The following is a 20,529-nucleotide window of genomic DNA, read 5'->3' on the forward strand; positions in this document are numbered from 1 at the left end:
TCACACAGTGGCCAGAAATACCAGGTGCCATCAGGAGGTCCAGCAGTGGGGCCAGGACACTAGAAGCCCTCCCACTGTGGGCCCCCCAAGCACCAAGAGTACAGAGCATCCCTTGCCCCAGACTGAGAGTCCCTATCTACACCTTGTGGCTAAGAGCCACTGATGGACCTCTGCTCCAGATGCTTATCTAATTCCCTCTTGACGCCGTCCCTGCTTGTAGCCACCACCACCTCCTGTGAACTGTATGAGCTGGAATGGCAGAGAGAAGGATCAGGGAAAAACTGGACATAGCTGGATTTTCTGTTGGTCTGTGCTTCTCTGTCTGTAGGCTGGAGGCTAACAGAGGTGGTACTACTGAACAGACTGGAATTTCTGCATTCAGATGTCATGAAAAGCTGTGGGTATAAAGCATAATTTAGCAGCCTATTTTAACACTCATTAACAAGCCAGAGTTTGTCGGGCAGCCGGTGTTCAGACATCACAATAAACCAGAGGTTAATCAAAGCACAGCTTATAAACCGTGGTTTATGACATCGGAATCCAAACCCAAAGTGAACGAAGCTGCCAATCAGTCTAATCCTGCTGCGTCGCCTCTTAGCATGGTACCCAGTCATATTTCCTGCAGATGCTGCAAAATCACTCCTCCTTGCAAAATACCTGCAGTCTCAGAAAAAGTGTTGGGTGGGTTACAAGTGCTCCCTCTAAGCTGTGGAGTCCTGTGAGCAAAAATTCTACTTTGTGAGCTACTGGCCTTAATGTTCTGAGCAAGGGATTTGGCTGCTGCATAAATCCTTCCTGGGTGTTAAATACTGGGTTCTGGACGCAGGCCAGTGATCAGCTCTAGTCTATTTAGTGATTTCACGAACACACAGGGACCAGCAGCAAGGCTTGAGCCCTGCTTATAAAGCATGCAAACACCACACCCCACACACACACACTCCCAAGGATAGGCTATTTACATTACACTACTTATCTATTGGTCTACTCCAGGATCCTGGTAAGCTATTGTTCTAGAGTAGCAAGCTCAACCAGTTCCTTGAGGGCTGACTTAGGCTCAATACATAACACTGGGCTAAGACAAAAATGTGCAATCCGGAGGCTAAAAAACTGTGAGCTAGCTCACACTGACTCAGCTTAGAGGAAACACTGGTTACGACTAGTCACCATGTGAAAGATAATTCGGCGTTCTCTAATGGCAAACATTGTTGGAGGTTGGAGTTAAAGACTGCATGCAGGGCCAAATAGGAAGACAGAGCTACAGGTTCCCAATGTGTAAATGAGAGGGCTGATTTGTAGGAAGGGTTTAGACTTAATGAGCATTGGGAAACATTTTGTTAGATTTTTGCAAGTGTCACACTTCAGTCACAGAAGAGTTAAATTGTTGTTTTAGTATGCTAATATTACGTAGTTAGCTTAGAGCCAAGAAGGCTTGAGGCACGTTTTTCCTACCAGAGAAGGAGTGGTGTCATTCCTAAGTAAGATGAGCCGGAGAATGTCTATTGGCTGATCAATTTATTGAGGCTGCTATATGCAGTTTGTCACATACACAAGGGGTGGAACTTTGGGGGTAAACTTTCTCTCCTTTCTTCTCTTGTGTGTCTATGTGCTCTCTCCATGAAGAAGACAAGATGGAGTTAGGACTAGGAAAGACCAGTTAGAGCAGGGGTGTCAAACATGCGGCCCAGGGGCCCGGAGGGCTTCCATCAGGCTCGCAGTGGAACTGGCCGTCTCCCGCTTCCGATGCTGCTGCTGCCGTTTTAACCTGGGTCCTAGACTCAGAGCATGAGATTTCTGTGGTGAATGTCAATAAATCAAAAGTAGGTTTGCAGCTTACAGAGCTAATGTTTTAAGCATGTTTTTATTTTAAGTAAGAAAAAAATTCTTTGTGTTTGTGTCCTTTATAAAGTTTATGTCTCTGCTACCTGGCATTACATTTTATGACACACATGGCCCAGCCCAACAAGGTCTCATTTATATCTGATCCGGCCCTCATGACAAATGAGTTCGACACCTCTGAGTTAGAGTGTGTCCTATTTTCTTCCATGTAACCCTTCCTAATTTTCTTATTTAGTAAACTTTTATTAGAAACTGAATCACACACGTATCTGTGTCTGCTTTATTTTCCCGCTGTGCAACATTGCTCTGCTAAGCATAACCAAAACATCTTTGAACAAGGGGAACCTGTCCCTTTGCAAATACATCCACGTCTTCCAGAACTTGACTACTAAGGTTTGCCTTAGTATGTAACAAAGAGCCTAATTACATGTTATAGCAAAGCTGATTAACTGAATCTTTTCCCTGAAAAACCACTTCACGAGAGGGCGAACTAAGGCAGAGAAGGGGTAGAAGGACTTCTGAACTACCTCCCCGCCCGCAGTTTCTCTTCCTCAAACTTCACCACCACCACGACCTGTTCCAAATATGTTTGCCTTACAGATTTCCTACGCTACAGTGCCAGAGGGAACACAGTATTAACTGTGTGTGTCGTACTGTGGATGCACGCTGGCAGGCAGACAGAGATGTGCACGGCTTTTTCTTTGCAAACGTCCAACCTTTTTAACTTTATTTCTGAGCACGATCAGTCCTTTTCACTGCGCACTTCCATTGCTTTTAGCTAGTGTTAGCGATGGATGACATCTGTATTCTTAGAGGTCGCTCTGCAGTACAGGACGCGAAATTATAATTTTGCCCCACAGAAGTATTATGGTCTGGTTCCCAATAAAGCTGCTGATATCTAAAACGAAGTGCTTCCAAGTGACAGGGTGCTCTGGCACCGTATTTCAGGCCTGTGGGAACATTTATATCTTGCATGTGCGTTTCACACAAAATAAAAAGACAGATATATAACATTACAGCGTGCAACATGAAAACTTGAACTCCCACCCCCCTTTGGGGGAAGGTAAGTGCTGCACTCAATATGCCAGCAAATTTGGAAACGCAACAGTGGCCACAGGATTGGAAAAGGTCAGTTTACATTCCAATCCCAAAGAAGGGCAATGCCCAGGAATGTTCAAACTATCGCACAATTGCACTCATTTCACACGCTAGCAAAGTCATGCTCAAGATCCTACAAGCTAGGCTTCAGCAATACGTGGATAGAGAACTGCCAGAAGTACAAGCTGGGTTTCAAAGAGGTAGAGGAACTAGAGATCAAATTGCCAACATTCGCTGGATTATGGAGAAAGCAAGGGAGTATCAGAAAAACATCTAGTTCTGCTTCATTGACTATGCTAAAGCCTTTGACTGTGTGGATTACAACAAACTGTGGCAAGTCCTTAAAGAGATGGGTAGATGTTTTTGAATTATGGTGCTGGAGAAGACTCTTGAGAGTCCCTTGGACTGCAAGGAGATCAAACCAGTCAATCCAAAAAGAAATCAACCCTGACTGTTCCCTGGAAGGCCAGATACTGAAGCTGAAGCTCAAATACTTTGGCTACCAAATGAGAAGGGAGCACTCACTGGAGAAGGAGACCCTGATGCTGGGAAAGATTGGTGGAAAAAGAAGAGGACAACAAAAGATGAGATGGTTAGACAGTGTTATCAATGCAGCGAACATGAAATTAAGCAAACTCTGGAGGATGGCGGAGGACAGGAGGGCCTTGTGTGATGGGGTCCATGGGGTTGTGAAGAATCGGACTCGACTGTGCGACTGAACAACAACAAAAATAGGCAACTTTCTGCCGTTGAAGTGGCAGGGGACACATAGTTCTTGGCAGGAACATTCCCACAGGGAAAACACACACGCTGCACTATACTGTCGCCCAGACGTGACGTACGCACATAGCTGGGGGATGCTCTAGCAATGGGGCTGAAAACTCGATGATACCATCGAGTTTTCAGCCCCATTGCCAGAGCGTTGCCCGGCTATGTGCCCAGTGTGCTGACGTCACATTTGTGCAACAGCAGGTGCAAGTGGAGGAGTGGGGAATCAAACCCGGTTCTCCCAGATTAGAGTCCGCGCTCTTAACCACTACACCAAACTGGTGAAAGTGGCATACAGTCTGGACACTGCCATAAAATCCAACAATCTTTGACAAGCCTTTATAGGCATACGTATATACATGCAATAGGAGATCAGATCGGAAAATACAAATCCATATAAGGTAAGATTGGAGCTACGGTGCAGAAAAACAGCATGAAAGCAGAAAAACCTAGTGGTTACTTATCAGAACGTATAGCCATAGCACTAAGAAGAAACCTTGCTACTATTTCGGTTAGTTCCGTATCTTGATTATCAAGCAAAAACAGAACCTTAAAATCGTCAGGGATCTCTGGGAATTGAGCTAATGTAGGGTACCAGGTAAAAGGGACATTGAAGGAGAACGTGAGGGACAGTTTCAACACAGTCCTTCTTACAAAAACCACACCTGCTGGAGTAGGGGATCCCCTGGAATCTGCCAGAGAGAAGAGCAGAAGGAGGAACAATCCAACAATCAATCAAAGTGAAACTGGCATGCAATGTAGAGGGGAATTTCTGTTCCAGTGTGGGTTTGGTAAGACAGCGGAGCAAATGCTAGATGCAGAATGGGCCTAAATCAGCCATTTTCTCCAAGAGAACCGATCCGGATAGCCTGGAGGTCAGTTATAATTCCAGGCAGGGGTCATTTCCTGCAGGAGCGTGCAGGAACGGAGCTCCGGCAGTAAAGAGTCCAGGGGGCGGGCACATGCAACAAGCCCCACCCCCTGCTCCCAGCAGCCCTCAGTCAGAGCAAGAAGTGGCCAGGTAAGTTGCAGAGCTCCCCCCGGCCCCTGGTCCAAAACAGTCTAGTGGCACCTTTAAGACCAAGTTTTATTCAGGTACAAGCTCTCCCTCCTCTGCGAGGACAGATCTGCATGTTCTCCCAGGTTAGAGGGACTCTGAAAAAAACTTGTTGTCAAACACAGAATTGGTGAAACTCACTTTGAAAGTGTTGTATTCCTCCGTGAGGCTCCAAATGCTGTGAAGGGGGAGAAGGAACGACACATAACTGCAAAATGCCAAAAACGAGGGAGGGTGTTGAGGGGAGTTGGAGCCCAACTGACAAGAGGCCCAGGCAGCAGCTAAAGGGTAATGTGAAATTCCTCAAGGTCTTAGCATTGCACAAGCAATTTGCTGTTGAATTTTTGACCACAGGTGGTGTATGAACCTGCCTTACTGTCTGTCTCTCTTTGTTGTATTTGTATCCCACTGTTCCTCCAAGGAGCTCAAAGCCACACACATACTGCATTTATCCAAAAGGAAGACGAGACTAGGTTCTCTCCCGCAAGGTACGCTGTCAAAAAAAGGGGGTGGGAGCCATCTGACACTCACGTAGAAGTTAAAGTATGTACAGTAATAAAAAGGAAGCCTTGTGTAAAACAATATTTTAGGTGGATTGCCAGACATTCAGAATCATCTTCCTTTCAGGCATTTTTAAAATTTTTACAACTACCTTGTGAGGTGGGTTGGGGGTTGTGGTGCCTCAAGTGGTTAAGATGCTGAGTTGCAGACTGGAAGGTCAGTAGTTCAGCAGTTCGAGACCTGAGTGCCGCATGACGGAGTGAGCTCCTGTCTCTGTCCCAAGCTCCTGCCAACCTAGCAGTACGAAAGCAAGAAACTGCAAGTCGATAAATAGGTACTGCTTTGGTGGGAAGGTAACAATGTTCCGTGTGCCTCGGCATCTAGTCATGGTGGCCACATGACCACGGAGAAGTCTTTGGACAGCGCTGGCTCTTCGGCTTGGAAACGGAGATGAGCACCACACCCCTAGAGTCGGATTCGACTGGCTTTCGAGCAAGGGAAACCTTTACCTTTACCTTTACTGTGAGGTGGGTTAAGCTGAGAGAGAGCGAGAGAGAGCAGCCCCTGGCAAGTTTCATGAGCAAGGCGGGATCTGAATGTGAGTCTCTCTGACTACTTCATTATACTGGCTCTAGATGGGTCATTGATCCTTCTTTCTCAGTATTGTCTACTCTGACTGGCAGTGGCTCTCCCAGATTTTCTTTACCCCCCCTCCCCAAAGGTATCAGAGATCATAAAGTGTGTGCTCTACTACTAAGCCTCAGATCCTCCCTGGCAAGGGAAAGCTAATCTGCAATTCCTCATCAATATAATTCTCATTATTGTTATAGTAAATTACAATAACGTGCGGTATAGAAGAGACACAAGCAAGAATTAAATGGTCTCACCATGCAGAGTTGTGCTAAGGCTATTTGACGACCTGGGGAAGTGGTTGTTGCCACGCCAGTCTTGGCAGCATATAGTTTCACTCGGAGCCAAGAGAAGATTTCAGTACGTTTATCTGTCACAATGACAGTCGCTGCTGGGATCACTTCTTGACCTTCGCTTGGCTAGTCCTGCTCATTTGTGAAACTTTTATTGATGAAGTGATGAGTGAAGGATGCAAGACTTTTTTTTTCTTTTTCCAAGGAGAAGAAAGCAAAGCCCCCCCCCCCCCCCGGCAAACCTACCCGCTCGCCATCCCTAGTCTGGATGATATTAGCCGAACAAACGTGGATTGGTTATCCCATGCACAATACCATTTCTTTAATCTGTGATTTATTTAAAAGGGTTTAATCACACTGCGGTCCCTTGATTTGCCTAACAGATCTAGCCAAACAGAACATCTGGTTTTTTAAAGGGATTATACGTTCCAGAGGCACAATTCACGACCCGGCCTCTAGGCACTCCTATAATACAGCCAATTAATAATAATTGTAATAGAAGAACCACATTGCAGCTTGCAGAAATGCATGGCAAGCAGCGGGGAAGTTGCCAGTGTGCATTCGGTCACATTAGAACATCGCTCAGAGATCTAAAATCAAGTCACAGGGGGTTATTTTCAAGCTGAAAAGAGTCCCGCAGCACAGCAAAAATCCACACAGGGGAGCAGAAGCAGACCGGGGACTGGAAAGAGCTCCAGGCCTCGCGCAAAGGTGCCAGGACACATTTCCATCACTCAACGAGCTTTCCCTTGGCTATCGGTGTGGAAGTGCCACTTGATGTGGTGTTCGGGACTATACCCCAAGTGGAAGTCAAAGTATATTTTCATATCCTGTTCATTTATTCACTAATGTAAAAAGCCAAGAAGGGCCGGGAATTCTATATTTGTCAGGGGGGGGACCATTTGCCTGACATTTACTCCGGTTTTAGCATAAATCCTTTTGGAATGTTTAGAAGAAGGGAAACAACCAAGGTTCCAGCCACCACATAGCTGCGAGCGGCAGAAAAACTTTGAGTTCGAGTGATTGGGGAAGGGAAGAGAGTATCCCAGGCTCCATTCTCTTCCCCTAGAAAACCTGCTCCCTGAAATTGAAAGCCATCTCTCCCCAACTGGAAGGTGCTTCCAGAAGTGTGTTGCATAAGCAATGAAAAACAGAGAAGTGAAATGTTCCACCGCTAACTTGTTCTATCAACATGAGAAGGTGTGTTATTCCAACAAGCTGCCATCGGGACCCCTCCTCCTTCTTTTTTAAACAATTTTCTATTGATAAGTAGGAAAAACAAGAGATAACAACAGTTCATAAAACAATTTCCAAAACAATTAGAGTAAGAGACAACAAACTGGTACAAAGGTGTGTAAACATTGTACATAATTAGAGAATAAAGCTTAACATTGAAAAGGATCTACTACAACTATTACAATTAGATAGTATAACAAGATACGGGACCCCTCCTTCTGAATGCGGGATAACTGTGAACTGCCAAAAACATGGAGGTGAGGTAGGGTGGAGTGGAGATAAGGAACATGCAGCAAGGAAACACCCTAACTGATTCCCCGCAAGCAGCTGTGCCACCCTCGCTCTTCCATTTGCCCCGGTTGCATTCAGGGCCGGCTCACCCACTAGGCGAACTAGGCATTCACCTAGAGCGCGGGGCCCTGGATGGGGCGCCAAGCTGTGCCTCCCCCTCCTCCCCCCCTTTGGTGGTGGCGGGGGGGAGAAGGCGGTGGTGGCAGCAGCAAAAGGGTGGCTGGCTCCAGAGGACTCCAGGCCCCACCGGGAGGTTGGCATCTGCACCATAAGGCACCCTTGCCTATGGCGCAGAAACACCTCAAGCCGGCCCTGGTTGCATTGGTCAATTTCACACTAATCACTGCGCAGCGGCTTTTTGACTCGCATCTCCCACTGATTCCCCCCGCATCTTCTCAATCCTTGTTTTTTGAGATCGAGAAGACGCAGGGGAAATCAGGGGAAGATGCAGGTCAAAATGCAGCTGAGCAGCGAATAGTGTGAAATTGACCAATGCAAACGGGGCAAACGGAAGAGCGAGGGCGGCACAGCTGCTTGCGGGGAATCGGTCCCTGTTTCGATTTGAAAATCCGTTTCCGACATGGCTTCTTCATGCTCTGGATGAAAATGCTGCTGTGTTTTATCCAGACCACTGATATTCAGTAAACGTATTCACTTATGCCTCTTTTTTTGCATTAGTTGTACATAAAGGACAGAAAGTGATATGTAAAAACACATACGTTATGTAAAATGACATAATTTGGTCTCCCCTGCTGAAGCAACAACCCCCATGTGGCCCAGGCTAAGAAGATCTAGCGATCGATGGCACCAGCTGGAAATCTCTGCACGAGGATAAATAGGGTGTTCTGTTTTAATCTATGTGGTTTTTAAAGTGTCTCGTTTTATATTTATATTTAATATGTATTGGAACTTTTGATATGTTCCAGATATTGCATTTGTGATCTGCTCTGAGTGCGCTTGCAGGGAGGGCAGACTATAAATGTAAATAAATAAATAAAATGGTTGAAACTATCTTCCCACCAAAACAGGATCGTTCAACTTGCCATTTCTGTGCACAGTGTTTCTATAAAGGTAAAGGTTTCCCTTCCTTGAAAGCCAGTTGAATCCAACTCTAGGGGGCGGTGCTCATCTCCGTTTCTAAGCCAAAGAGCCAGGATTGTCCAAAGACGTTTCTGTGGTCATGTGGCTGGCATGACTAGACACCAAGGCACACGGAACGCTGTTACCTTCCCACCAAAGCAGTACCTATTTGTCTACTTGCAATTTCTTGCTTTCGAACTGCTAGGTTGGCAGGAGCTGGGACCAGACGAGAGCTCCCTCCGTCATGTGACACTAGGGTCTCGAACTGCCAAACTACCGGCCTTCCAGTCTGCAGTTCAGCGTCTTAACCTCTGAGCTTCTACTTTCTGCTAAATGTTGCATTTATTCATTAATTTGATTTCATCTCATGAACTCCCATGGGGTGTTCTGAGTCTATATAAGCAGGGGTTCAGTTTACATGAGCTCTTTCATGCTCTAGAGCTGCATCACCGAGGGACCAAAGGTTTTGTTTGTACACACTGTTAGGCAGGAGAAAGTGGGACAACAGAGGCTCAGGATCCATCACTCCCTTCAATGAAAGGAAGAGCAAAGCAACTAGACACTTTGCTTGCACATGCTGGTAGGCAGGTAGGCAGGACTGTTGAAACTGAATAAAAGCAGAAGCCCAGGCTTTGACACACACACACACACACTTACTGGCAGTCTAGCTTACCTATAGATTGGGGAAAGGGGGGTTGAAGGCAGTCTCAAGCAGTGTTCCCTCTAAGCTGAGTATGTGTGAGCTAGCTCACAGTTTTTTAGCCTCTGGCTCACACATTTTTATCTTGGCTCAGGAAAGATGGCTGCAGATCAAACTAATTTATACAGCAGCCAAATTTCTCACTCACAACTTTAATGCCAGTAGCTCACAAAGGCCACACAGTGGCCAAAGTAGAATTTTTGCTCACAAGTTAGAGGGAGCATTGGTCTCAAGTCTCCTTCCATGACAGTGAAGTGCAAAAACACAGACAGAAGCAGAGATAAGAGTTGGGGGATGATCACATCGTCTTTCTGCCTGAGAGAGGACATTATCATTGGGTATCTGTATTATTTTGAAAAGCGACGCAGCCACAAGGCCCCAGATATGCAAGGTCTGCTCTCATATGAAGTGGGGAAGGAGACTGCTTCTAAACAAAAGTAGAGGGCATGGGTAAGGGCAGCTATCCTGCTGCCACCATCCTAGTCTCACGCTCCTGCTTGAAACATGAAGATAGATCCAGGCGGTTCTCACAATAGCCAGGCTGTGATGTTGGAACTGGGAAGTCAGCTTGGGTGGGAGGGCTGTCAATTACAGGAGGCAGTGCCTCCTGTAATTGACAGCAGTTTCCTCCCAACCAAGCTGGCTTCCCACATCACAGTCTGGTACAGGCCAGGTATGCTGGTTTGATAAATACACATTTTCTTGAGGGTCCCAAGAAAAAAGGGGATACCATTTATACCCCCTTGTATTCCTTTTGCTGAAAACACCCACCACAATAAGCCATTGTTTGTGATTATCTGCTGGCATCCGAATGGGAGCCAGAAGAGAACTATAGCTGCAAGCTAGCCCATGTGTGGACTACAGTACTGGTGTTTTGGCCCTTTCGAGAGTCCAACATCTGTCGCAGGGTTACAGTAAACAGCAAAATTCACTACATGCAGTGAAAGGAAAGCTACTGGGTATACCCACCCTTTGTCGTTTGAATATCTAACAGTGCAATACGAAAGTTACACCCTTCTAAGTCCATTGAAGTCAGTGGGCTTACAGGGGGGTTTTAACTCTGTTCAGGATTGGACTGTAAGCCAGCCTCATCATATCTTGATCATATCCAAAGAGAACAGTGAGAAAAACCGATTCCTTTCAGCATCGGTAGCTACCAGACTCATGCATTCATTTGCTTTTGCGTGAAACGATAAAACATAGCAAGGAAGTTCGGGGGGGGGGGGGGGAGAAGGAAATTACCGTCTGTATCCAAAACTGTAAATAATCAATTGCAACCTTTCTTCTCTTCTCCCATAGTCATTTCTGCTTGGGCTTAGCTAACATTCCTGACTCGCTGGTGGGTTGGGATGAGAACTGCTCAATTAAAAATTTACAGATTGTCAGAGGAGCAGAACAAAGATTAGATGAAAGGCAGGCTCATAACAATCATCGGGACCCTTCCGCCAAGTTCCTTTTCTGCAATCAGGCCTACTGTGAGTTTCTAGTGCCCTCACATGGCCAAACTGCAAAAACCAGGCACGCACACAGAACACAACCACCGGAGCAAACCGTGAAGACAATAACTCAAGGAGGAGGCTCCGCCAACCTCGTAAAATGACAAAGAGAATGCCCGTGTCAGCAAAGCCGGGCGACTGACAAACAGCCTTGATCTTCAATTTACTGCCATCCATTGTGCTTTATTTAATACAGTCACATTACGGAGGGAAGCCAATTTATATTCCGATGCTCCGAGAATCATCGCTTTTGGAAGGGAGGAGGGTCACATTGCAACATATGGGCAGTGGAGTCAGCAAGTTGACTGCGATTTTTTTTTCCACGCTGGGATTCTGCGCTTTTTTTTAAAAAAATTATTTGTTAGCTAGAGGAGCTCCAAGTTTTGCAAGCTGAACAAGAACCCTCAAAGACCTTTAATGATTCCAGTTCTCGCGATTCCAAAACTACTTCCCACGGGGCTGGACACAGCGATATGTTTATGATAACAGAAGGGGGTACCGTTTTCGACAATTCCCCTGCTCTGTTCCAGACCCAACATTCACTGTATTCTGCTGTTACTCGGGGCAGGGCTGGGGCAAGGATTTTGGGTGCCCTATGAAAATGACTTTGCCCCCCCCCCCGTGGAGTAGGGAAGGAAGAAGAAGAGGAGGAGGAGGAGACTGGATTTGTACCCCGCTCTTCATTACCCTGAGGAGTCTCAAAGCAGCTTACAATCACCTGCCCCTTCCTCTCTCCACAACAGGCACCTTGTGAGGCTAGGTGGGGCTGAGAGACTTCTGAGAGAATTGTGACTAGACCAAGTAGAGTTCCCAGGTCCTCCTTGGCCACCAGCGGGGGGGTTGGGGGGGCAAGGTTGCCAGATCCAGGTTGGGAAACTCCTGGAGATTTGGGGTTGGAGCCTGGGGAGGACAGGGACCTGAATGGACATAAGAACATAAGAGAAGCCAATGTTGGATCAGGCCAACGGCCCATCCAGTCCACCACTCTTGTGTCACACAGTGGCCAAAAATACCAGGTGCCATCAGGAGGTCCAGCAGTGGGGTCAGGACATTAGAAGCCCTCCCACTGTTGACCCCCCCCCCAAGCACCAAGAAGACAGGGCATCACTTGCCCCAGAGTCCCTATCTATACCTTCTGGCTAATAGCCACTGATGGACCTCTGCTCCATATGCTTATCTAATTCCCTCTTGAAGCCGTCCATGCTTGTAGCCACCACCGCCTCCTGTGGCAGTGAATTCCACGTGTCAATCACTCTTTGGGTGAAGAAGGACTTCCTTTTATCCGTTCTAACTCGACTGCACAACAATTTCATTGAGTACAATGTCACAAAGTCCACCCTCCACACCATCCATTTCATCCATGGGACCTGACCTCTGTAGACTGGAGATGAGCTGTAATTCCAAGGACTCCCCAGGTCCCAACTGGAGGCCACCATCCCTAGGCCCAAGATCACCCAGCAGGCTTCATGCGGAGGAGAGGGGAATCGAACCCGGCTCTCCAGATTAGAGTCCGCCGCTCTTAACCACCACACCACACCAGCTTGCCGAGGGCTGCCCACTCGGCCCATGGCTGCGTTGCAGCGACAGGGCTGATCTGGGCACCCCTCCACCTATGACACCCAGGCAACTGCCCAGGTGTGCCTAATGGCTAGGCCGGCTGGCCAGGCCTTAGGCTTTCATCTCTCCCCTGCCCACCCCCACTCTTTTGAGAAGAGTTTTGTCCAATAGGGGTAGGAAGCAAGGTCTGTTCCACTGACAGCCAGTTTGGTGTAGTGGTTAGGTGCGCAGACTCTAATTTGGGAGAACCAGGTTTGATTCCCCCACTCCTCCACACGCAGCTGCTGGTGTGACCTTGGGTCAGTCACAAGTTCTCTCAGAGCTGTTCTCTCACGAGCTGTCCTTGAAAGAGCTCTCTCAGCCCCGCCTACCTCACAGGGTTTCTGTTGTGGGGAGGGGAAGGAAAAGGAGATTGTAAGCCGCTCTGAGACTCCGAGTGACGGGCAGGGTATAAATCCAATCTCTTCTTCTTCTTCACTGACAGAAATCTGGGAAGGAGTGCCACATGACCCACGGAACAATGATGGGGGGAAAACCCTGTAGAGAAGGAAGCCGTTCGGCTGCTGTTCGGATCCCCTGACAAAGCAGCATGTGAAACATGCAGGGGATCATGGTATTCCAAATAGGCTGCTTTCTTCCGCACTGCACCATCAGCTTCCTTAGCTCTTCTTTGTTCCACACTGACAGAAAGTCCTTCTGTCCATATGGCTGCCAACCTCCAGGTGGAGTCTGGAGACCTCCTGGAATTAGAACCGATCTCCAGGCGACAGAGCTCAGTGCCTCCCCTTGAGAAAATGTGATACCAAATAATATAAGAACTATAATTAATGCATTAGAATATTATGAATTACACCCGGGGAAACCGATGACGCTAATTCTTTTAGATGCAGAGAAGGCCTTTGATAACATCAACTGGGCATATATGTTACAAAAAAATTCAATTTGCGAATGCGGGAACAACTTTTTTACAATGATAAAATCTATATATATACTACCCAATATGCTAAAATTTTAGTTAATGGAAAACCCACCCAAAGCATTCAAATACAGAAGGGTACCAGGCAAGGGTGCCCATTATCTCCCCTACTATTTATATTTACTATAGAATCGTTAGCTGAAAGGATAAGAAATAATGATCAGGTAAAAGGACTGAGAGTAAAGGGCAAAGTGTTCAAGCTGCAAGCTTTTGCAGACGATTTGATCTTTATAATAGAAGAACCAGAATGCTCTCTAATTCCCTTAATAGATGATATCCAGGAATTTGGGAATTTAGCTGGATTTAGAATTAACTTTCAAAAAATGAAAATTATAACTAGAAACTGCTCTCAAAGATTAATACAAAAGATAAAAGAAATTTCTAAAATGGAAGTAGTCCAGAAGGTGAAATACCTAGGAATATGGATCACTAATAAATCAGCGATGTTATATGAAAATAATTATTTACAACTTTTAAAAGAAATAAGAGGAGACCTAAATCGTTGGGATAAAGTGCACCTTTCTTTACTGGGTAGAATAGCAACAGTTAAAATGAACATTCTACCTAGATTCCTGTTCCTTGCACAAAATTTACAATAATTAAAAAATATCAATACTTTAAAGACTTAGAAAAAATTGTAGGTAAATTTATATGGCAATTGAAAAAAACAAGGATAAAAATTAAAGATCTTCAGGGGAATAAAAATAACGGAGGCTTTGCACTTCCCAATTGGCAATTATACTATTTTGCAGCTTCTATGACATGGATTAAGGAATGAGCAACATTAGAGGACAAGAGAACACTAGCTTTAGAAGGATTTGATTTAGCTATGGGGTGGCATGCATACTTATGGTACAGGAAAGATAAAATCCATTCCAACTTCCACACCCAAATAATTAGAAGCACTCTTATCAGAGTCTGGAACTTAGTAAAAGAGAAAAACTATACGAAAATACCAATCTGGATATCGCTGATAGAGGCATTTGCCAAACCTTCATTATTAATAAGGGAAGGTAGAAAAACATATGGGAACTTATTAAATAATAAAATGGAATTGAACTCAGATGAAATATTATTAAAACATAACATAAAACTATCCTGGTGGGGAAAAAAATGTACTAAAATCAAGATATAATGAAGATAAAAAACCAGGATTTTACAATGGTCCTAATGAAATAGATAAAATTTGACTCTCCTCAAGTGATAAATTAATTCAGAAATGGTATAAAAAACTATTAGAGGAGCAGTTACAAGAGGAGACCACGAAAACATCAAGGGATTTGAAGGGAAATCCCATTTTTGCACACCATGTGCTCCAAGTCACAAAGCAACTCTTTGTCTTTCAAGAGGCAGCATTTCAGGTGCAATAAACCAGACAATGACAAGAGGAGGAAGGGAGAGCAAAAAGCAAGAGAACTCACTCCCCTAGGGATCAAACAATTATACCCCAATTCCAGTCACAAATCAGCCAATTGCAAGTGGGCATGGGTGTGCCCAATTATTGGTTGCCATAGCTGCGTGTGGGGATAGGCTATAAGTTTGGGACTTATCTGACCCCAAACTCCAGCTACTTCATGGTCTACGTGACTAGTCGCATGTGGGCCAGAAAGTGGAGCCATGAGGTCTGGCGTTTGGCATTAAAGTGTGAAAGAATGTGGGTTTATGGCATGGCTATTGAGGCCATGTGGCCTCACCAATTGGCTTGCAACAGGAAACAAGACATAGCATGTTATCAAAAGACATTACAGGAGAAGGCATGTGAATATAGAAGCAATATTTCTATACAGGGACATGATTGCAGTCTTCAAATATCTGAAGGGCTGTCATGTAGAAGATGGAGCAGATCTATTCTCTCTTGCTCCGGATTGCAAGACTAGATCTAATGGGTGGAAATTACAAGAGAGTCGTTACCGGCTAAATATCAGGAGAAACTTCCTAACTGTCAGAGTGGTTGAGCAGTGGAACAGACTGCCTCGGCAGGTGGTGAATGCTCCTTCGCTGGACGTTTTCAAGCAGAGGCTGGACGACCAACTTTCAGGTATGTTGGATGTATGTAGGGCTCTCTTTCAGCTATGCTCCTGCAGAGTGCAGGGGGTTGGACTAGATGACCTGCAAGGTCCCTTCCAACTCTAAGATTCTATATGATATTTGATACATTCATACATTCAATATGGTCCACACGGGACTTCTTAAACAGCTCAAATACATGAGAATACAGCCAAGCCCTCTTCCTGTAGAGCCAAGGACTTCTCATGGCTAATGTATGGCAGCCTTGGAAGGGGGAGTCTATGGCATTATTCCCAACTGTTCCAGTTCCGCAGGGCCTGCGAGACGGAGCTCTTCCTCCAGGCTTTCAGCTAGGGTGCCGCCGCCACTATAGAGCTCCGGCCCTGGGTCCTTGACACCTAGCCTTGGTTTTTGACCTCTAGCCTGCGCTGTAGGAAGATCTCGAGCAGAAGGAAGTCCAAGCTTTGTAAGTACTCTCCGAAAGTCAGCCATCTTGAATAACTAACGAACAACCTTCAGCACTTTATGAAACTGTATTAGTTATAGTGGTATTGTTTTAGACGATTTTACGTTGTTTTTAATTGTATTTATGAATTGACCGAGAGCCGCCCTAAGCCTGCATTGTGGGGAGGGCAGGGTACAAATAGCCCCTCCCTCCCCATCCCCCCCAATCCAGGTATTTCCCACCCCAAAGTTGGCAACTCGGCGCCATTTGTACCCAACCTCTGTCCCCAATGGGGAACCCAAAGCAGTTTACATCATTCTCCTCCCCTCTGTTCTTTCCTCACAACAGCCCTGTGAGGCAGGTGAGGCTGAGAGAGAGTGTGGCTGGCCCCAGGTCACCCAGAGAGCTTCCACAGCTGAGTGGGGAAGCAAACCCGGGTTCCCCACATTCTAGCCCCTCACTCTAGCTCCAGCACCACACTGGGTCCAGCCCAGAGGCTCAGAGCCGGTCTCAGCGGCGTCACCAGAAAGGCTACAGCTCTGTCTGGGTGGCCCGAAAAGGAAGATGTAAAAGAAATGCAAAACGGGATCCCCCCCTCGAGGGTCTGATTTTCTCTGGAATAAAAGTTCTGCTCCGGTACAATCAGTGCCTCGACCGGCACCCTGCTGCCTAAAATCTATAAATTAAGTAAAATATATAAATGAAAATAAATTATTTCCCATCACGGTTTGCCCTCGGTGGCCTTCCAGAGCCGCAAATCATCTGCCGCTGACTCCGCTCCGAAGCTGTGCTGTTGACAGCTAATCACAGCCCAGATTTTCAGCCTCTGGTTTTTATTCGCCCCAATGACAGCACACATTCACCCAGTGCCTCGTCAGCTGCACTGGCTCCAGGTCGAGTACCGGATCCGCTTCAAGGTTTTGGTTCTAACCTTCAAGGCCCTAAACGGTCTGGAACCGACATACCTCTCCCGGTATGTACCCCAAAGAGCCTTGCGCTCACAAGATCACAACTCGTTGGCCCAAAAGATGTCCAGCCGTCTTCAACCAGAGTTCCTCCTGCCTGGTGGAACTCTCTACCTAGTAACATCTGCTCCCTGCAGGGCCCTAGTACAGTTCCACAGGGCATACGAGATGTTCCTCTGGGCTCATGGTTGAAGACATGGAGGGAGGGAGAGTTTATTTATTTATTTATTTATTTTTGAGATTTATATCCCGCCCCATCCAGTATTCAGCTCGGGGCGGCTAACAGGCGGCAATGCCGAGGTTAAAATATACATATAACAACATAGTAAAAACAGATATCTATCATAAAATTGGTGCTGTCATAGATTACATACAATTTACATCCAAGACGGACGACATCCCAAAACTGACGGCCAAGTTATTTCCTGCAGAAGCGCCAGGAAGAGTGTATCCCCAGCTCTGTTTGGGCAACATCTGCCTCTACTATGTGGGGCAGATGGTTGTAAAATCATTGGTGGTATAATGGCGGCGGCGGCTCCCCCTCAAAGGCCTGGCGGAAGAGCTCCGTCTTGCAGGCCCTGCGGAACTGCACTAGGTCCCGCAGGGCCCGAGTATCTTCCGGGAGCTCATTCCACCAGGTGGGAGCCGCCACCGAGAACGCCCTAGCCCTAGTTTGGGCCAACTTTGCTTCCCGGGGGCCTGGAATTTCCAGGTGATACCATCAACAATCTAAATTGTATGTTAATGCAGACACTGCAGACTTGGCCGACCTGAAAAATCAGCAGTGGCTGAACACAGCCTAACTCAAACAGGACACAGTATTTTGTTCCAAGACCCTGAAAGGCTGGACAACACATCCAGTTACCATGTCTGATTACACAGGGAAGCCATTGAAATTCATAAACATAAACACAATTTCAACAGGAAAGAAGAGAGTTTAAAAATAAACAGGGCATGATTTCCAGTCCTGAAAAACACAAAATGCTCTACATCTTACAACAGCACTACAGATAAGATTAGAATTTCAACAGCCAATCCATAGGCAAAAGAACCTCTTCAGGAAAGCTCCTCCATTAGCATGTTCACAGCCTGGGGAACTCCTACAAGATAATGACTCAGCCCTACCCCACCTTCCTGAGTAGATATAAATTACCCATCTACCATTTTCCTTCTCACCTTGACACAGAGAGTACTCCATCTTCCTGTGTTATACCTCTGAGGATGCCAGTCACAGCTGCTGGCAAAACGTCAGGTTTACAATGCCAAGACCACGGCCATACAGCCCGGAAAATCCACAATATTTAAAAAATACACTTCCACGGGGTAAGGAAACCTCTTGGCAACTCAGAGAACATCAGGAAGATGGCCACGCACAGAGCAGTCCTCAAAACAAAGGCAGTTGGTACTCTTACCCACTGTAGCTTCTCAAGTCCTTCTCCATCTTCACAATGTCACGCATCTTATAGATGAACCATTTGTCGATGAACGTCAGCTTATGGATATCCTCCACAGGGACACTGTCGTGCAAGGCCTGCCGAAAAGAGAGGCTGATCAGTGACTGCCATCTTCTTGACTTTGTTTCTAGGGCATGTTCCATGTGCGTGACGCTCCCTACACCCCCAGGAAGGCTTGTCAACCTCCGAGTGAGACTTGGAGAGCTCATGGAGTTACAACAGAACTCCAAACTACAGGGATCGGTTCCCCTGGAGAAAATGGCTGCTCTGGAGGCTGATAATTATAGCATCCCTGCTGTGGTCTTTCCCTTCCCAGTTTCCCCACAAATCTCAAGGAATTTCCCAACGTGGACCTGGCAATCTTACCCCCCCCCCGGACTAACAATCTACAATCTAATTTAATGGAAGTGGCGTCAAGAGGAGAGAAGACATTTCAGCAAAAAAAAAGGGGGGGTGAGATTTGTGAAATGCCAGAGCCTCCAAAGAGGACCTTGAAGGATGCGAGGAACCTCACTGATAAAGATCAAGATTTATCCTAGTTCAAGATCACCACTTTGGGGTCAGGAAGCCATTTTTCTCCAGGCCACTTTGACCAGGGATCCTGGAGGTTTTTTGTCATGTTCAAGGCATGGAGCAAGGGTCACTGCAGGTGTGGAGGGGGAGGTATTTGTGAATTTCCTGCCTTGTGCAGGGGGTCTGACAAGATGACCTTGGAGATCCTTTCCAACTCTATGATTCTATCTAATGAGTTGAACAGACATAGTGATTAGGGATGGGCACGAACCGTTTCACGAACCATAATTCAGCATGAACTGGGCCTCGTTCAGAGCCCCCAAACCAATGTTCGGGGAAGGCACCTTTCCTGAACATTTCACCTTCCTCGAACATTTACCAGACTTTTGTCCAGTTCAGCTGTTTGGGCCATTTAAGCCTAACAGCTGAGCAGCATGGGTCTGCCGCTGACCTATTAAGTTTAAATGGCTGCACGTCATTTCACCGGTTGGCTTCGCTCCCCGCAACTTGCAAGCTTTCCTGCGTCCTTTTCGTCACTCCAAAACATTGACATGGGGCTGCTTCTTCAGTGAGGGAAGCGGAGCCGGGGAATCGAGTATTTAAGTCAGGGTGTCGAACTCATTTGTTATGAGGGCCGGATCTGACATAAATGAGACCAGTGTTCCCTCTAAGCTGAGTTAGTGTGAGCTAGCTCACAGTTGTTTAGCCTCCGGCTCACACATTTTTGTCTTCATTCAGGAAGGATGGCTCCAGAGCAAACTGATTTGTGCAGCCAAATCGCTAGCTCACAACTTGAATGCCACTACCTCACAAAGTAGAATTTTTGCTCACGAGACTCCATAGCTTAGAGGGAACATTGAATGCGACCTTGTTGGGCCGGGCCTGGTGTGTCATAAAATGTAATGCCAGGTAGCAGGGATATAAACATTAGAACGGACACAAACACAAAGATTTTTTTAACTTAAAATAGAAACATGCTTAAAATATGAGCACTCTTGCGATAGTTTGTTTATGTAACAGTATCTGATAATTGACACCTCTTGCTCTGAATTATTGCATCACAATGTCTGTCCTTTTGCAATGTTGAGGATGCTGTTCAAGTTTTTATCCGTAAACTGCAAACTTACTTTTGATTTATCGACATTCACCACAGAAATCTCAGGCTCAGAGTCCTGAGTCTAGGACCCAGGGGAAAACACGAAATGGCTGAGCGATTAAGAGAGTCTGGCGGAGCAAGCTATGATGCAACAGCAGCAGCAAAACTGGAAGCAGGAGATGGCCAGTTCCACTGCGGGCCTGAGGGAAGCCCTCCGGGGGCGTGATCTGGCCCCCGGCCTGCATGTTTGACATCCCTGATTTAAGTGTTTCTCCTCCCCACATAAGATCACAAACCCCACCCCCCTGCATGGTCTCCGAGGTGCTGCTGGACTCGAATCTGGCTCTCCTACTGCCGACCAACACAGCTACCCATGTTTTTCATGCCACAGGGCAAACAGCTGCTTTGGGGTGAGGCGACTGGGATTGGGGAGATGGTACAGAAGGGAAGGAGGAGGAGGAGGAGGAGGAGGAGGAGGAGGAGGAGGAGGAGGAGGGTGGATTTATACCCCATGGCCCTTCACCACCTGA

General features: G+C 46.5%; 1 protein-coding gene across 1 annotated transcript in view; it reads right to left on the reverse strand.

The window, feature by feature from the left end:
- The window catches only part of LOC107110877 (carbamoyl-phosphate synthase [ammonia], mitochondrial-like), a gene marked incomplete at its 3' end in the record, with an annotated part of 93,407 nt that overhangs the window by 14,736 nt on the left and 58,142 nt on the right, over positions 1–20,529 (reverse strand). Inside the window, exon 11 of the mRNA XM_015411717.1 lies at positions 18,349–18,467. Coding sequence (XP_015267203.1) covers positions 18,349–18,467 — 119 coding nt within the window. The remainder of the gene's footprint in view (positions 1–18,348; positions 18,468–20,529) is intronic.

Source organism: Gekko japonicus, unplaced genomic scaffold (genome assembly GCF_001447785.1).
Source record: "Gekko japonicus isolate JY-2015 unplaced genomic scaffold, Gekko_japonicus_V1.1 scaffold175, whole genome shotgun sequence".
NCBI classification, from domain to species: Eukaryota; Metazoa; Chordata; class Lepidosauria; order Squamata; family Gekkonidae; genus Gekko; species Gekko japonicus.